The sequence below is a fragment of the Prionailurus bengalensis genome, chromosome E3 (genome assembly GCF_016509475.1).
Source record: "Prionailurus bengalensis isolate Pbe53 chromosome E3, Fcat_Pben_1.1_paternal_pri, whole genome shotgun sequence".
Classification (NCBI taxonomy): Eukaryota; Metazoa; Chordata; class Mammalia; order Carnivora; family Felidae; genus Prionailurus; species Prionailurus bengalensis.
In genome coordinates this window covers 29602561-29621598 of record NC_057357.1, presented here as the reverse complement: position 1 = coordinate 29621598, position 19038 = coordinate 29602561, and the positions used below count along the sequence as shown (strand labels likewise).

General features: G+C 43.1%; 1 protein-coding gene across 3 annotated transcripts in view; it reads right to left on the bottom strand.

Annotated features, from left to right (window-relative positions):
- Window positions 1–19038, bottom strand: part of PARN (poly(A)-specific ribonuclease) — a 168295-nt gene that overhangs the window by 97643 nt on the left and 51614 nt on the right. For all 3 annotated transcript variants that reach the window (XM_043560491.1, XM_043560493.1, XM_043560492.1), the window contains 3 exons: window positions 10184–10239; window positions 8700–8786; window positions 5153–5227 (listed from right to left, as the gene is read on the bottom strand). In XM_043560491.1, the coding sequence (XP_043416426.1) occupies window positions 5153–5227; window positions 8700–8786; window positions 10184–10239 (218 nt within the window). The remainder of the gene's footprint in view (window positions 1–5152; window positions 5228–8699; window positions 8787–10183; window positions 10240–19038) is intronic.

The window sequence follows — 19038 nt, the reverse complement described above, 5'->3', positions numbered from 1 at the left end:
AGAACGTTTAAAAATCAGTCACAGAAGGCAGCTCTTTCTGCCCACGGGTCCTGTCCCTGTGCTTTAATAAAATCACCTTTTTGTACCCCCCTCCAAAAAAATAAAATATAACATAAATAAAATAAAATAAAATGAATAAAATAAAATAAAATAAAATAAAATAAAATAAAATAAAATAAAAATCAATCACATAGGGCTCTACTTCAGGAAGTGGGAAAAAGAAGGGCAAAGTAAACCCTAAGCAAATAAAAGGAAGGAAAAAGGGAAGAAAAAAAAAGGGCAGAAACCCAGTAAATAGGCAATAAAAACAATACAGAAAATGAATTAAAACAAAAGCTGGTTCTTTGAAAAGACCGTCGAAATTAGTAACCCCCACCAAGCATGATCAAGGAAAAATAAGAACACACATCACTGATACCACGTATGAAGCAAGGCATTATCACTACAGACTCTGCAGGCATTAAAAGGAAAACAAAAAGCACAGGTAAATTTTAAAGTTATAAGCACCCTTTAGCAAAACAATGCTGACTAATCGCCTCGGGTCATATCCACAACTCAAAGATTTGCCTGTTCTGCGCAAATAAAAGCTGTGCGTTTAAAAGTACAATTTAATATAAACATGCTCATACTCTAAAGTGAAGTGAAGCAAGTTTCTCCCTCCATCCCAACAAACTGTCCTGAACGAGCTCCTAAGGCGGCATATCAGAAATTTATACAACTACCTGCTGGCTTTACAAAATAATTGTCAGATTTCTACCTCTTCTGAAGTGCCTTTATCAATTTCTGCTTTTTAAATATTTCTGGCAGTATGCTACAATTTCCAGCTTTCAACATAAGTAAAAAGGTTTTTTTTTTCTCAAGCTATTACTATGAAAATGTATGATGCATTTAGGACACTCAAGACAAAAATACTCAATGTCTAAACATTGAGGGTATGACTAGAAGGTTCTCTGAACTTTTGAAATATTGCTGGGCCCCTCCCTAACAAAACTACATTAGGTATATAAAAATCTTGGGTTTTTTTTGCAAGTTTATTTTTATTTATTTATTTTGAGCAAAAGAACACAGGAGAGGGGCAGAGAGAGAGAGGGAGAGAGAATCCCAAGCAGGCTCCAAGCTATCAGCACGGAGCCTGAGGCAGGGCTCAATCCCACGAACCATGAGATCATAACCTGAGCTGAAACCCAGAGCTGGATGTTTAACCAACTGAGCCACCCAGGTGCCCCAGGAATATAAGAATCTTAAATATGAATGAGCAATTCAGAAGCTACAATGAAAGGTGATTTCTCACTCCAGTTCTTTGAGGAAAATTCCCCAACAGTGACATTAAGTGACATTCTCCATGGTCACGAACTACCTTACCTCAAGAGCTACCGGGGAACAATGCTCAATGTATGGCTTGAATGGGCTATCACCACCTGAACACCCCAAAGCCACAAAGACCCTCACCTTGATGTTTTGCAAACAAACAAAACAATCAGGAATCAAACCAAATGGCACTCAGTAGGAAGATTTTAATTATTAGTATAACAACGTTCCCTAGAAAAAGAGAACTTTCATATTCAAGATACTGAAAATGTTTTGGTTTTTTTTAAATCTTGGTTAGACTTAGTATTATCAAAAGACAGGTGTCAGTTTAGAAGCCATTTCTTAAATGTAAATCAAAAAGTAGTTTGTAACAGAGCCAAAGAAGCCATTACAAGCTGCTATATAAATAGGCATTTAATGATTTTTCCAATGTTACATTATTGATCTAACAGGCCCTTTGTTTCCGCTGAAATGAATAAGTAATTTGTTTAAGTTAACACTAATAGGATTTGCAGCACATTAGCTATCCTAGGTCTCTCTCATCATCAGAATTACTACTATAAAAAACAGATTTTTATACTTTCAATGAAACTGCATAATTTTAGACATCACGGCAAAAGACCAGAGACATTATAAATATCCATCCCATGTAAAAAGGCATTTTTAAAAAAAATTTTTAGGGGCGCCTGGGTGGCGCAGTCGGTTAAGCGTCCGACTTCAGCCAGGTCACGATCTCGCGGTCCGTGAGTTCGAGCCCCGCGTCAGGCTCTGGGCTGATGGCTCAGAGCCTGGAGCCTGTTTCCGATTCTGTGTCTCCTTCTCTCTCTACCCCTCCCCCGTTCATGCTCTGTCTCTCTCTGTCCCAAAAATAAATTTAAAAAAGTTGAAAAAAAAATTAAAAAAAAAATAAAAATAAAAATAAATTTTTTTAATGTTTTTTTATTTATTTTTGAGAGAGAGAGACAGAATACAAGCAGGGGAGGGGCAGAGAGAGAGGGAGACAAAGAATCCGAAGTAGGCTCCAGGCTCTGAGCTGTCAGCACAGAGCCCCACACGGGGCTCAAACTCACGAGCTGTGAGATCATGACCTGAGCTGAAGTCAGATGCTTAACCGACTGAGCCACCCAGGTGCCCCAGCAAAAAGGCATTTCCAAGTCATGATACTCTGACTATCATTTACCCAGCTCAATAAGCATTTACTCTCAGCACTAAAAACACCACGGTGAGCAAGAGGTCTGGTTCCTGCTCTCAAAGAGTTTACAGTTCACCAGGGAAGATAATCAAACAAGGTATATCCATGAAGGATGCCAGGCTGCACAGAAATGGGGCCCAGAGAAGGAGACATCCAGAGAAATGGATGTTTAAGCCGACATGAGGCAGGAAATGAGACATAGCCAAGCTCTGGAGGAAAAGGATGGTAAAGAGGTGGCTTGTGGCAAAGAAACTTATGGTCATAGGCACAGCATGTGCAAATGGCCAGGTATTTCTGTTAAGTGTTGTCCTCTGTGTAAGAGCCTACAATGGAAACTGAGACTTTACTAGTAAAGCTGCATCTCTTGAGACACAATAGTCACCTACTTCAGGTAGGAGGAAAAAGGTAAAAAGGTCACAATTTCATCTTGGCCTCTTCCCCATGTTACCCACTCAAACACACATTTCTACTCATCCCACGGTGCGTTCCGGGCACTGGAGAAGGAGTCAGTGGGGAATGAGGCGGACTCAATACTGCCCTCAGGGAAGCAACACACAAAACCAATCAAATGATGTGCCTCTGGAGCAACGTGATTCTGAAATGCAGTTCCCAGATTTCAGGTATCGCTGAATGAAATACTGGGCTCGAAAGCTACCGTTGGGGCATATTGCGATCGTAAGTAAGGGAGCAAGCATTACTAGACGTCAAACATGGTACCACAGGAACGTCACAAGAAGCTGTGACACCGCACACACATAAACGAGGAGTCTGCTCGTGTGTGCAAGCAAATACCACCAGCTGGTGCTTTACACATCTCACGGCACGTTCGCACACTCTCATTTTTACTGTTCGCAGCAAGGGAGGCCAAGCAGATATGGGAATAATCACCTAGCATTTGTCAAGCACCGCTGGTGGAGTGCCAGGCCCCCCACTAATGTCCGTGACCTCGCTTCACAAAGTACCCGTCACCAAATCCACCTCTCAGATGAGGAGCCCATGGCTTGGAGAGTTCACATAACCTGCCCAAAGACACACAGCCGACGCGCGGTGGGGCGAGGGTAGGCCCCGGGGCAGTCTGCATCTCCTCTACCCCACCGTGTGGCTTCAGTGTCACACAAGTATGCGCTGTGAGGGAGGTGAAGGGTGATGCTGGGCCAAGGAGGTGTGGCTAGACTTCCAGCCAAAAGTTCTAGTTCTGTGTCCTTGCAGCCGCAAGAAAGTCTTGTTACACTCTCGATCTCAGAGTCCCTTTCCCCTCCCCGAAGTTATCTTTGCCTCTCTAATAATCAGTCCCTCTGGGGACTCAACAGCCTTTCTAAGGATCGCAGGAGAATGAATCACAGAAATAAGCAAATACCAAAACATTTAACAAGCAACATCATTCACACCCTGTATCCAACACTATTCTTGGTGTCACATGCTCCCGAAGGACATTTCACACTGAAATCCACTACCAAGTAATCGTCATACACGTTCAAAGCTGTGCCAAGCTTCATGTACATCATCTCCTGTAATCTTCACAATAACCCCAATAAATTCATACTGTCATCCTCACTTTACGGAGATAAGCAGAAGCTTGTCAAGGTTAAAGAACTTGCCCAAGGTCATACAACTACAGGTAGGGCAGCAGTGTGATTCCAGAGCCTAAGCTCTTCACTGCAGTGTAACCTATATTCCTGCAGTGGTCATATAATTAAGAAGAAACACCAAAATACTCTGATCTGAATGGGCATACTTGTGGAAGTTTTCATATATAGTTACTCATTTAGTTACCTTATCAGAATTATATAGTTTCAGTACGTGGTACCTTGTTAAATAAACAAAAGTTTAATTAGACATATCACTTTAGGGGAGCTTGGGTGGCTCAGGCGGTTGAGAGTCAGACTCGATTTCAGCTCAGGTCATGATCTCACGGTCGTGGGATCGAGCCCCCCGTCAGGCTCTGTGCTGCTGGGCATGGAACCTGCCTAAGATTCTCTCTCTCTCTCCCTCTGCCCCTCTGCCCCTCACACAAGCACTCTCTCTCTCAAAGTAAATAAATAAACATTAAAAAAAAAGACAGAACACTTTAAAATTCCACACCGCTTACATTATTAAGCACCAGGGAAACTTGAAATCTATTTGAGGAAGCAGCTGTTTAACAACACATATTTATCAATAACTTTCAATCCTAAGGAAATACATTTTCAGATGGTTAATAGCAAAATTATTTAGGATCCAGTAAGAGATGTGGTGTTCCATCTTTTACTGTTCTATTTTGAAAGCAAATAAAACATCTTCCAGTGTGTTTGTAAAACAAGTATTCGAGACAAGTTTAATGAAATAAATAGATGACAAAAACATAAATAAATGGAAAAAGTACAGAGACGAACAATGGATACAGGTATCACTTTTTGATGTTCCCCATTCTGCTCAATTTGCTACTTTTAATTCTCAAAGCCAATCTGCAACTCGTTTTAAAAAAGTGCAACGCGAGGGGAACAGAAAGGAGGCAATCTACACGTGATACTGACTGATTACCCCCTTTATTTTAGACACAGCTCTAAACAAACCAGGCAGCAATGCTTGTGAATCAGAGGACTGAAGCCACCGCATAAAGAGGGCAAGCTTGCATTTTCATTCATATACAAAACCTCTACCCCAAGCACTCACCAATCTGTACTTGTTCGGGCTGGCTGAGAGAGACAAACGCTGATGTGTCATCAATCCAGGATATCTGAATGTTACCTGTAATAGCGAAATAAAAGTAAAGGGAACATGTGACCCTTCAGATCACTACCAGACTTCATTTGCATGTCTGATATATTTCAGAATGCGTTAATTTTTTAAAAATTTTCCCCTAGTTTTCCTTTTTAATATTTATTTATTTTAGAGAGAGAGAGAGAATGAGCAGGGGAGGGGCAGAGAGAGAGAGGGAGACACAGAATCTGAAGCAGGCTCCAGGCTCTGAGCCGTCAGCACAGAGCCCAATGTGGGAGTCGAACCCACAGACCGTGAGATCATGACCTGAGCCGAAGTCGGACGCTTAACCGCCTGAGCCACCCAGGCGCCCCTGTTTTCATTTTAATTAAAAAAACAGGGCCGCCTGGGTGGCGCAGTCGGTTAAGCATCCGACTTCAGCCAGGCCACGATCTTGCGGTCCGTGAGTTCGAGCCCCGCGTCAGGCTCTGGGCTGATGGCTCAGAGCCTGGAGCCTGTTTCCGATTCTGTGTCTCCCTCTCTCTCTGCCCCTCCCCCGTTCATGCTCTGTCTCTCTCTGTCCCAAAAATAAATAAAAACATTGAAAAAGGAAAAAAAAATTAAAAAAAAAAAAAATGACTTGTGTGATACTGGACAGATAATCTCTCTGCATCTCTGTCCTCATCAGATGATGACGATGGCACTTACTGCATTAAGCATTTCAGGAGAGGCATAAGCTTTGAAAATTACAACTGGAAAACACAAAAGGAATCCAAGTAGCAAGAAGTGAGAAAAACTCAACGTTGATCTCAAGGCCAGGTAAAGCAAACAGGTAGCAGGTAGACGAGGACCAAAGAAAAGAAGGTGTCAGAGAGAGGAAACCAAGACAGACTAACGGAGGCAAGAAAAACCCGAGAGGGGCAGAAAGCAGTCTAGCGAAACCAAGTGATGTTCACATGAAGAGAGACAGACCTTCCAGAAAGGCTAACCACCTGCAGACAGACAGAAGGCACGAGGGCGCTGGGGAGAAGGAAGGACAGGCGTGGTGGGGCAGGAGCTCGAGAAAACTGAAGGGGAAGCAGAGGCCTAATTATTCTGCTACTGCTCTCCTCCAAAAGACACGCAAGACTGGAATTATTAAAACTGGGTAAACATCACCGGAATTTAGTAGTGAAAAAAAATGTTTTTAATTCCTGCTGAAATTTTCAAAGGCTACAAATGCTTGCAAAGTCATTGTCACAGGACAAAAACTCACTTCCTGTTGCACAGCAAGGTACCATAATGACTTCCTCAATGACTAAAGTCCCTTCTCTACTGTGTGTGTTTTAGATAAATAATAATAGTCAACATTCATTTAGTCGCTGTAGGCCACAAACCATGCTAAATGCCTTCCACGAATTAGCTCATTTAGTCCTCGTGAAATGCTGAATACAGTAAGTGGCATCATCAGCATCTCCGGTGAGGACACAGACACACAGAGAGATTATCTGTCCAGTATCACACAACTCATTTGTTTTTTAAGTAAAACGAAAACAGGGGCGCTTGGATGGCTCAGTCAAGTTAAGCGTCTGACTTAGGCTCAGGTCATGATGTCACAGTTCATGGGTTCCAGCCCCACATCAGGCTCCAAGATGGTAGTGCAAAACCTGCTTGGGATTCTCTCTCACCTTCTCTCTGCCCCTCTCCCACCCAGGCTTTTTCGCTCTCTCAAAATAAATAAACTTAAAAAGAAAAAATTGAGGGGCACCTGGGTGGCTCGGTTGGTTAAGCGTCCAACTCTTGATTTCAGCTCAGGTCATGATCTCAGGGTTGATGGGTTCAAGCCCCGCATTGGGCTCTGCACTGACAGCGTGGAGCCTGCTTGGGATTCTCTCTCTCCCTTTCTCTCTGTCCTTCCCCTGCTTGTGCTCTCTCTCTCTCAAATACATAAATACACTTTTAAAAAAATGTTAAAAAAACAAAAAAGAAAACAAAATTCTCCCCTGAGCCTTCTACTTAATTTACCCAATTAAAGGTTGACTAAATAGGGTAAGCACTTTGCAATTCGAGAAAGAACGGCAATAACATCAAAAGCTCTCAAAACAAATTAGCCATGAAATTCAATTGCATTTCCAGATCTGTATTTAAATTAATAAGCGAGACCAGAATTTCAGACGTCATTGAGATGGCTGCAAAGACTGGGAAACATACCTTTTTTCGCTTACGTTTCCAAAAGTTAAGTCTGTAAAGTGTTTTGCTTATAAAATCTAATACATATATGCTTATTTTAGGAAATACAGAAAAGCATAAAGAAGCCTATCTCACAGTCAGCGATGGGGCGCCTGGGTCGCTCAGTCAGGTGAGCGTCTGACTCTCGATTTCAACCCAGGTCATGATCCCAGGGTCGTGGGATCGAGCCCTGTGTTGGACCCCCACTCTGAGCATGGAGTCTCCTTAAGATCCTCTCTCTCTCCATGAGCCCCGTTTCGGGTAAGCTCGATCCCTGCTTGGGGCAAGAAACATGAGCCCTGACTTTCTCTCTCTCTCTGTCTCTCTGTCCCTCATGGGATTCTCTCTCTCCCTGCCCCTTGCTCACTTGCGTCCTCTCTCTCTCTCAAAAAGAAAAAAAGATTCTTTCTCTCCCTCTGCCCCTCCCTGCTCCTGCTCGCACTTTCTCTGTCTAAAAAAATAAAAAATAAAAAAACTCAAAATAGTCAGTGGTAATAGCATGAAGCTTCCTTTCAGTCTGATTTCTATACAAAGTGTTAACAAAAAAAGTTATATAGGAATCCTACTTTGTACCTGCTTTTTACACGAAATGTTAAAATACAAACACTTTACCATCTTTTAATAAACTCTTCAGATATTCTTTAAATGGCTACATTTTAGAGGATATTAGCCCGGTGAAAAGGTACATAAACATTAACGGACAGTCTTAGTATTGGCCATTTAGATTTCATGCTGCCTTTACCTAAAATTTCAAAGGAGAACAGCTTAAATATTTCACTGGTTAAAGAGGAACTGCTGAAGACTTCAGAAGGGTCATTATAAACCCTCATCGGAAGACTGTTCGATTCCACCTATCACCTGACCTGATAAAACGGTGCCCTACCGCCCTCATAACTCCTATCTCGGTCCTCTTAAACATCTGTGCTCATGTGCTTGGACTATTCAATGTCAAGCCGTGACTTGCCCTTACGAAACAGACGTTCTCTCTGAATTTAATCTTAAACATGATTTATCCTCTGCCTAGATTTATTTTCCATGGTCAGCACTAAGGGCAGTCACAGTAATAGTATCCTGCTTTCCGTGGATTAATAATAGCACTCTATTGTGGGGCGTTATTAAAAGTTCTTCAGGTCACATTAGCACAAAAATAGCAATATATCAAACCCTGAAATACTCCATGAGTGCGACTAAACTCTTGCAGAGCAATACTCTTTCACGTCCGAGCTGAAGCTGTCATATACCTGTGGCCACCTGCACAGACCAAAAACATAGCAAAATCCTAAAAGTACATATGTACTTGTGATTTACTTACCAAAGGCACTAAAAAGCTGGTAAAGGTCGCTGGTTTTCCATTCTTTGGGGAATGTCACATGGAGAACATGATCGCGTTTTGGTTGCACTAGGAGACAAGTTTTGGATAAAAGGTTGACAGCTGAAAAGTGAATGATATACCAGTGGTTCTTTAAAGGAACTGCCTCCAAGCTAACTTGAGGAATTGCTGTGAAGGGCTCATGATTACCAAACAACTCCTAAAAGTATTCTTTGGAACGGCAGCACTCTGCCATCTCACCCTCGACTCGGGCTCTGATACTTTATTGAACCCACAACAATTTGAATCCTGACAATTCTATGCAGACCACAGGAACTCATGAAGTTCCCATGAAAATTATTTAAAGGGGAAAAATAAAAGGCAACTCTATTCAAGATATTTCACTAAGTGTTTAACTTTCTCCTTTTAATCTAGCTGTCTGCATGTGTAGGTAACGCACCGTCCACATTCAGTGGGCTGAGTTTAAGCAGAGGTAGTCCTAGGACTGAACCGCTCTGGCTACTCGTGGCTATAAACCGGGAATGAGGGCACTGAGGTGGCAGAATTCTTGTGACAAGAGTACACCGAAACAGAATTCCGATATGGAATGCAACACCTATGTCCTCTGATCATCACCGCAAGGACTGTTACCATCAGTTACAGTTCTCCCACATCTATATCCAATGGCAGGGATTGAGGCCCATAAACCAAGGTTAGAAAGAGAGCAATGGAGGGGTGCCTGGGGGGCTCAGCTGGTTAAGTGGCCGGCTTCAGCTCAGGTCATGATCTTGCAGTTCGTGAGTTCGAGCCCCACGTCGGGCTCTGTGCTGACACCTCGGAGCCTGGAACCTGCTTCAGATTCTGTGTCTCCCTCTGTCTCTGCCCCTCCCCTGCTAGCGCTTTGTCTCTCTCTGTGTCTCTCAAAAATAAATAAATGTTAAAAAATTAAAAAAAAAAAAAAAGCGATGGAAAAGAAAAGTGGGAAGGTGAGGAGGATAAAGTAGAAAACTAATCTGAAGCAGCAGTAACCATCTCCCTAAAGGACTGGACTTCCAAGGTTTTCAATGAAAAAGGAAAATGAAAAAAAAAAACAAAAAAACCCTACCCAACCAAAAAATATACACACTCAAGTAACTGGAAAATAGAGAACTTATGGTTAGTAACACAGCTAACACATCTCAAAATTTATCATGTGCACTTATGGGAAATGATGAATTTAGAGTTCTGAGTGAAAACGAAATAATGAAGAGAAGATATACATTTTTCAACATTCAACTCATGCATAAACTGGAAAATGTAACTCAAGAGATGAGTTAATCAAGACCCAAGGGTACCATTACGTTAAGCATAGTATTCATATCCACCACAAAATCACTGCCTATTTTTAAGTAAATAAAGCTCTTTCTTCAGTCGTACTTTTCCTGTTATCCCTTCCAGACCACACACTTACATGTGCAGATGCAAAGAGAAAATACAAATTCACTTACAGTCTGGTCCTTCCAAGTTGAGATAGGGGATATCCATGACTCTCATAAGAAATAACCTACAAAAAGAAAAGAAAAACAGGTAATGGGCTAATTTCTACTGAAAACCCGACATAGGCATCTATTAAATTCTTAAGTAGACACTTCTTAAATATATTACTCCATTTCTAAAATCATTTTAAAAAGCTCTTACAATTCACCTCAAAGATTTTTCTCTAGGACTAAATATTAATCATAAATAGAAAAAAAAAAAACAAACAACCAACCACCAACCTGTGGCATCCCTCCACCTACAACAGTTCCTGGCATTCAGCAGCTGTTCAATAAATCTTAGCTACATGGACGAAATTAGTGACCAGAGAGTCAAAAGAAAGTCCTCTGCAGGTCTGCTTGTTAGTTGAGAGAAACAGAGAAAACAAGTATCGGAGAATGCTAACGATCTTACCGACTTCTGAACAACTGTCCCTAAAAATTATAAAGGGAACTCCTATGACTGGTGTTTGGAGAAATGAGAATGACAGCAAATGTGTCTTTTCTTTTTTTTTACTGAAACGGAAAGTCACTGGATGAATACCAATACCAATCTTATTGGGTGAATTGCACAGTCTGAAATAAGTGACCATCTTAGAAGCTCATGCCATTACTGTCATTTAAAACATATTAAAAGCACAAAGCGAAACAATCCGTGGTAAAGAAAGCAATCACATTGGTATAAAACATAGAACAGGCATTTTATGTATACTTTCCGAAACAGATACAAAGGCACTCAAAAAAGCATATTTGTAACTTACAACTCTCTGTGATGCATTTAATTTTTTTATTTGCAAGATTATGGACAAAATATCAGGCATTCCGTTGTTTGTAAGATGATTTTAATAAGCTTTGCTTAGATGACAATACATGGTATGTTTCTGGTGGAGACTGCATTATACAGCAAATTAAAAAGGCAATCCAAGAGCCCAACAAGCAATTAGTTTGGCTTCACTGACCCACAATTAAGGCATATTATTCAGGCATTCAAACGCCAAGCAGGGCATGATCTAGTTTACAAATGGAACCATCAGTATAAATAACACTGTTTGGTTAATGCCAGAAAAAACAAAGCCATGGTACTCTGTGGTTTAAGAACTTGTTGCCTGGCCTACAATTTAATAATCCAAATCCTATGGCTAAGAAACCAATTTTATTTTTAGTTCACTAATTTAGGCTCAAGCATATACTATTCTGGTTCTGGGGGCCGTTTTTGGTTTTGGTTTTTTTAGTTTTTATTTATTTATTTTGAGAGAGAAAGAGAGAGAACATGGGCAGGGGAGGGGCAGAGAGAGACAGAGACAGAGACAGAGACAGAGACAGAGAGGGAATCCCAAGCAGTCTCTGCACTGTCAGCATGGAGCCTGATGCGGGGCTTGAACTCACAAACCATGAGATCATGACCTCAGCCAAAGACAGACACTTAACCAACTGAGCCCCCCAGGCGCCCTTGGGAGCCGTTTTACCCAATTCAATCAACACCACCTGGGACGCCAGAGGACACTATCGCACAGAGCACCCGTCACAAAGGAGTCTGTCACTGACGGCAGCTATTACTACTACTGCCGACCAGAACCTATGAAGTTACTCCTGGGTGAGAAGGCTCAATATTTTTATGCTTCATAAAGTTTTCAATTTTCCATTTAGTAAATTTAGAGATAGTCCCCGATTCTAAAAAACCGAATTAAAAAAAAAAAAAACCCTTAATTTAAAAGTTAATGCAACATAGCAAGCACCATAAAAATAATTTAAAATGTTTATTCTAATTTCAACAGAAGAATAAAAGCTTGAATCAACACGTTCATTGCTACACAAACACCCCAAAAATGAAAAGTGACCTTAAGGTTCAATAATACACTGGGCTGTCAGTAAATAATAGCTCATGTTCTCTAACAGCATTAAATGATCCAAATTAACAATGAAAATTTTTTGCTTAATGTTTATTTATTTTATTTTTTATTTTTTTTTTCAACGTTTATTTATTTTTGGGACAGAGAGAGACAGAGCATGAACGGGGGAGGGGCAGAGAGAGAGGGAGACACAGACTTGGAAACAGGCTCCAGGCTCTGAGCCATCAGCCCAGAGCCTGACGCGGGGCTCGAACTCACGGACCGTGAGATTGTGACCTGGCTGAAGTCGGACGCTTAACCGACTGCGCCACCCAGGCGCCCCTGTTTATTTATTTTTGAGAGAGCGAGGGCATGAGTAGGGGAAGGGCAGAGACAGGGGGAGACACAGAATCTGAAGCAGGCTCCAGGCTCTGAGCTGTCAGTACAGAGCCCAACGCGGGGCTCAAACCCACCAATGGTGAGACCACGACCTGAGCCGAGGTCAGACGCTTAACTGACTGAGCGACCCAGGTGCCCCACTATTACTTTTCAAACTTAAAAAATGAACTAAAGGCTAGCAGAACTGGGAGGCCCAGGGGAAATAACTAGAGACTGCCAGAGACACCTGACTGAAAATGCCACTTAGATCAATCTTATGCCCCATCTTACCCATCGTGGAGAGAGGAATATAAAGTAAAATCACATGTCTGAGTCTGAAATTGCTTGATTTCTTTTTTAAAGTATCATTTTGTTTCTAAAATCATGCGACCTCACTAACACACTGAGAAAATCAACGGTGCTATGAACTGCAGCAAGAATTATACTTAAAAAGGAGACTTCCCCATTTCCTCTCACCATCTAAGTGTTTCAAACCCTTTTTTGAAAGGTATCTTTCATCACCCAACATACAGGCTATTTGTTCTCTCATATTTCCTCTGACTGAAATAAATAAAAATCTGTTCTTGGCAAAAAGACTCCACAAAGATTTTTTTTTTTAAGTTAGTTAATTCCACACTATCTTGTTTGCTTGCTCAACACTCTCACTAAATAGAAACCCCTTTCAAATAAATTATTAATAGCGCTTCTCACTCTTCCCCGATGCCTCCGTGTCTGGGCTTTACAGAGAAATGAATAGCCCTAAACCCTGGAAGAACACGCAAACCAAGTGCGCGTGTGACTTGGCCAACTGCAACTCTGGAGAAAGCTGTGTCATTGGGAAACCGACCCTAAAAGCGTAGCTGAGCGTCGGTGGAACTGAACCAAAGTCAACTCCCCGGTGGCCCCCCCACCTCTGTGTGCCAGGCTGTCTGCAAGCCACCGCTCTGGTCACATCCCTGCCCTTTTGAAGTAAAAATTACAACATTTGATTGTACGCTTGCCTCATACAAACTGGCTGTCAAAAGGCCTGAAATGATGTGATCGAAGACTTCACACGGGGGTCATCTGCTTGACGGTGTTCATTCTAACACACGAGACAACGCACTGGGCAGGCAGAAACACCGGTAAATATGCTCAGGAGTGTTCCTTGGCCGTGAACTGTGCTGAACAATGCTCTTGCCGAAGGCCTTCAGAATCTGCGGGTGTCAAAGACATTTGGACCAACACTTGCACAACATGGTATTTCTATTTTCGAGAAGATTCAAGATGGCTGTAATTGAGTACAGACACGACAGGGCAGAAGTCCTGCCACATCCCTGCAAGCTTTCTGATGAAATATTATTTTAGCACCTACCCTCTAAAAGGGCTGACGCTACTAACTCCATCAAAGGTTAAAATTAAAACTCCTATTTGGTACAATCACCAATTTTATACCAAGATTCTATTCTAAGAAACCGTAAACTCAAGTTCACATTCTAGATGCCGCGAAACAAAGTTTACCCTTGTGGGCGTCTGTCAGATTTTTAGTGTTCTCCAGTGATTCATGATGCTGTTTATCTCGGCTTTCAAACACGTCTGGAAAGATCCAACAGTAAAGCACAGCAAATTCCAAGGTCTTTTGCTCATCAGACGAGGTAACTTCAGCTCAGCCTCTTTAATGGGCTACTGTGCACAATGTTTTTATCTCTAAAGTCTCCCATATGCTGCATAGCACTCACGAAAAGCCATCTGCCCATATCCTTTCCAGCCCAGGGCAGTATGACATTGGGACCTAGACTACGTGAGGAGGCTTGCTAGTCACTGAAGAAGCTCATTCCAGGTATAAAACTTCTTAGCAGCCCAGAACCTTGAGTTCTTATCAAAATGGGGTTCCCCAGACCAGCCGTATCAGTACCACCTGGGGACCTGTTAGAAAGGCAAATCCCCGGGCCCTACCGAAGACCTACCGACTCAGAAACTCTACAGACTGAGAACCACCAAGTTGAGAGAACAGGAAAAGAGCATGTTCAATCTCGTGCTAATTGCCATTAATGATGATTCAGTAATCAACCCGCATAAGAAGGACCAAGAAGCTGTGCCAACGGCTCCAAAAAAGCATCAGTCTTAATGATGTGTGTACATTAAATGAGTCTGGCTTAGAAAAACACAGAACTACCAAAACAAAAACCAAGGAAGCAATGACATAAGTCTTCCACCACTCCCTGAGACCAGGAGGTCAACTGTGACCAGCAACTAGCTTCTCTGCAAGAGCTAAACTGCGGGGACATTATTGCTGACAACCGTGGTTCTCATTTTTTAGAAAGGCGCAAAAAGATCACTAATATGACTCTCTTGCCAACTTAAGGCAAAAGTCCCCCCGGTTCTGTGAACTGGCTACAGATGAACACCTCTAGCATCACGCGTTAAACTTCAGCACTAACGCGGCACCGAAGATTGGCCAACACTTGGCATGAGTAACATGCCCGACACACGGAATCAGACACCTCTAACCTTATCGAAATTCTCTGACCTCACCAGCAAGTGTCAGACTCTGACTCTGGCAACCACAAAGCACACTGGGCTGCTCAAAGAAGTACACTTAGATTAAAGGTTATTCTTTGATGACACGACAGCTTGCCTTGGACTATGGCTTCTCTGAACCATCATTCCCTAGTTGTCTGGTGAATAAAAACGGATTGCCAAGCTGATGCCAGTGTTAACCCATTTTGTGCAGCTAAGCTCAAGAAAACAAAGACGGCAGGGGCGCCTGCATGGCTCAGTCAGTTAAGTATCTGACTTCGGCTCAGGTCATGATCTCAGGGTTCATGGGTTCAAGCCCCACATCAGGCCCTGTGCTAACAACAGCTCAGAGCCTGGAACTTGTTTCTGTGCTAACAGCTCAGAGCCTGGAACTTGCTTCAGATTCTGTATCTCCCTCTCTCTCTGTCCCTCCCCTGCTCATTGTCTATCTCTCAAAAATCAACGTTAAAAAAAATTTTTTTTTTAATTCTTGCTAAAGAAAACAAAGACCTGGGCAGGGGCACCTGGGTGGCCCAGTCGGTTGTGTGTCCAACTTCAGCTCAGGTCATGATCTCATGGGTTTATGAGTTCAAGCCCAGCATCGTGCTGACAGCTCAGAGCCTGGAGCCTGCTTTGGATTCTGTGTCTCCCCTTCTCTCTCTGCCCAACCCCCCCCCCATCTCAGAAATAAAATAAATAAATATAAGAAAGAAAGAAAGAAAGAAAGAAAGAAAGAAAGAAAGAAAGAGAAAGAAAGAACGAACAAAGAGGGCAAAAGTGATATTCAAAAATGCATGCAAGAAGTCCCAAAGGTGATTCAGGAACACTATTCACTAGAGGCTCAAATCTCAGGGAACTGAAAAGATCATTACAGTTCTTTGAAATTCTGCATAACCACAACTATGTATAAGATCAGTGATTCTATTTGGAAATGAAAGAAAATATTTATTTCTGCTCCCACAGTAACATGCTTTCCAGGGCTAAATCCAAAGGTAGAGAAAGAAAGCAAATCAGAGCAGTGTGTCGATGGCCACTTTAAGAAGCAACTTGGCAGGGGGGTGCCTGGGTGGCTCAGTGGGTTAAGCGTCTGACTTCGGCTCAGGTCATGATGTCATGGTTTATGGGTCTGAGCGCCACGTCGGGCTCTGTGCTGACAGCTCGGAGCCTGGAGCCTTCTTTGGATTCTGTGTCACCCTCTCTTTCTGCCCTTCCCCCACTCACACTCCATCTCTCTCAAAAAAAAAAAAAAAAAGCAACTGGCAAAAAACGGTCATGCCCATCACAGTGCAGTGGACGTGGTGACTGACAAGAGGCCCAAACACGAAGGTTAGGTTGTAAGAGGGCCATGATACATCCACCCGACGAACCACTGAAAGCCATCTACGTGATGCTGGCCACTGGCTTGAATATCTTTTGGAAATTCATTACTGTATTTTTTTAAGTTACAAAATTATAAAACGAGTACCATCTCAATCAGTAAATGAATCACACTGATCTCAATTAGTAAATGAAACAGACACAGAAAACACACTGCTGAGACATGCTCTAAAGTGAGGGGATTTTTTTTTTTTTTGGCTGGTGGAATTATGAGTGGGTATTTTGTGTTTCAATGAGACAAAAAAACATTAGCACAAAGTGCCTGGCCAGAAAGACAAAATGTATTGTTGTACGTTTACCCTATCTCATCTGGTGTCTGTGGGACAGGCAGATAAGTACCAGTCTCATCAGACCAGGAAGGAGGAAGGTTCTTCCAAGTTCACTGGCTTCCCTTTGGCCGCCACGGGAGCAGAGACAGAACTCAGGCCCAAAGCTTCTCACTACCAGCTCTACCATAATGCCCACCCGCCTCTGCTGGGTACCCCTCTCACGTGTGGCTTGTAACCTGAGCTGTTTCCAAAGCCTCGATGTGAAATGCTGAGGCTGGAGCCCCAGCAGGAACAAACAGGGACGAGTCACGTTTTTAGTCCTCAGTCGCTACCCAAGCCCCAGGTGAAGCAAGAGCTTCAGACACAAGGTCCCAGAAACATTTTTTTGGTAATGCTCTAATGGCCGATTAAATTATAACCAAGCCCAGGCACATAATGAGGCTGCCGTTTGAGCAAGAGCTGTGGGGAGGCTGAAATTTCAAGGCAATGGGAAGGACAGGCCGCAAGGAAAGCCAGGCTGTCAACAGACGAATAGGACAACCTTCTGGTGCTCCTGGGTGGCGCAGCTGGTTAAGCATCTGACTCTCGGTTTCCGCTCAGGTCATGATCTCATGGTTTGTGGGTTCGGAGCCCGGCGTCAGGCTCTGTGCAGAGCATGCTCGGGATTCTCTCTCTCTCTCTCTCTCTCTCTGCCCCTCTCCCACTCGCACACACACTCTCTCTCTCAAAATAAATAATATAATCTTCAAAGAAAAGAAAAGGACAATCTTCCCCTGTTTGCAATGCAGGAAGAACTGCTACCGTGGGCTGCCTGGGCCTCCGGCTTCCCAGGCACAGCTGCCCCCACGCGCGGTGATCGCCCTCAGGAAAACTCTCGAACCGGAACATCCCAACCTGGGAGACCTATAGGCGCCTGAATACGAGAGTCTGCCTCCTGTAACATCAGAGTTGTACACATAACACCCAGGTCTGAATGATCTGGAAGGATCTCTAATGTTATGGCATGTCTGAATAAAGTACAACAGTGCTCATCTGATCCCTGCCCCCACCCCCCGCCACCCCAACAAAAAGAAAAACCTTTAGCCCCCCAACGCCTTGCTCTTCTTCCTAGAAACGCAGGATTTCATTCGATGAGTTAAACATTTGCGTTCGCTCAAGTGCTTTCTTCCAGACTGCGCTTCTGTTCCTAAGAAGCTTTGTCTCAGAAAAGAGCTTTCCAAGTAAAACTGCATTCCCCTCACACCACTGAAGACTGGGATACAGAGATGTGGAGTAAAATCTAATCTCTACACAATGTGAGCAGTGAATTAATTTGAGGCTCGCCCCACGTCCTGAGCCTTCCAAAGGAAAAGTGCAACCTTTAACGGCGGCCAGCTCTCCTGTACTTGCAAACGGTCTCGGTATTTCCTTCAGGGCACAGCGGGAAAAGCACTTCATGAGAACCCTGTACGCAAGGGCTCATCATTATACATATTTATGTGCCATAAAAAACTAATCTCATCATCCAGGGTAGGAAGCATGCAGACATCTCTCACAAAACAAGCTCATTTATTTTGCTCGCTAAAGCTCTCGTGTAAAATACGAAGACATCCGCGGGCTGGAAGGGACCGGCTGTGGCATCAGTTATTTTAATTTCACTCGGGCGGGAGGCACCCAATTCTCCATCTATAGTCACTTGATGTTTTGACAAATAGAGCGTTACCCGACATCTGTCCTGAAGCCAACTCATGGCCTTTCTTAAACAGATACAACACTAGAAACAAGGAAGGGGGGTGAGAGCAGCAGCTCATGTGAACAGTCCCCATCAAATGAACCGTATCAAATGGCATCACAGAAAAACGTTAAACTAAGCATTATACAAAGAAGTCACGCGTGCGACCTGTGGAAGGGTGGACTGTAAAATGTCACAGGAAACTAGTCCCGCAGAACCCAGGGGTCAAAGTCAACATCTCTTATGATCACTGCTCAGGCCAAACCCCAAGAGAAAAGGAAACCCTTCAAAGATACTGGCACCGTCTCTTACAAAAATGAGCAAACCACCACAGAACTGACTCTTTAGAAACCGCGTGCTGTGGAGGAAGAAACCATTCTTGGGCGAGAACAGACCTGGGTCATCCCCGACTCTGCCATTTCTGAGACCCTCGGCAGACAGTCTTAGCCTTAAAATGCAGACATGACTGGGGGGCCTGGGGGGCCATCAGTTGAACATCCGACTCGTGATTTTGGCTCATGTCATGATCTTAGGGTTGTAAGCATTGGGCTCCATGCTGGGTGTGGGGCCTGCTTAAGATTCTCTCTCTTCCTCTCTGTCTCCACCCTTCCCCCACTTGTGAGCTCTCTCTAAATAAATTAATTAAAAAAATAAAATGGGGACATGATTGGAGCACCTAGCTGGTTCAGTCATTACAGCATGTGACTCTTAATCTTGGTGTTGTTGTGAGTTTGAGTCCCACTTTGGGTGGAAAGATTACTTAAA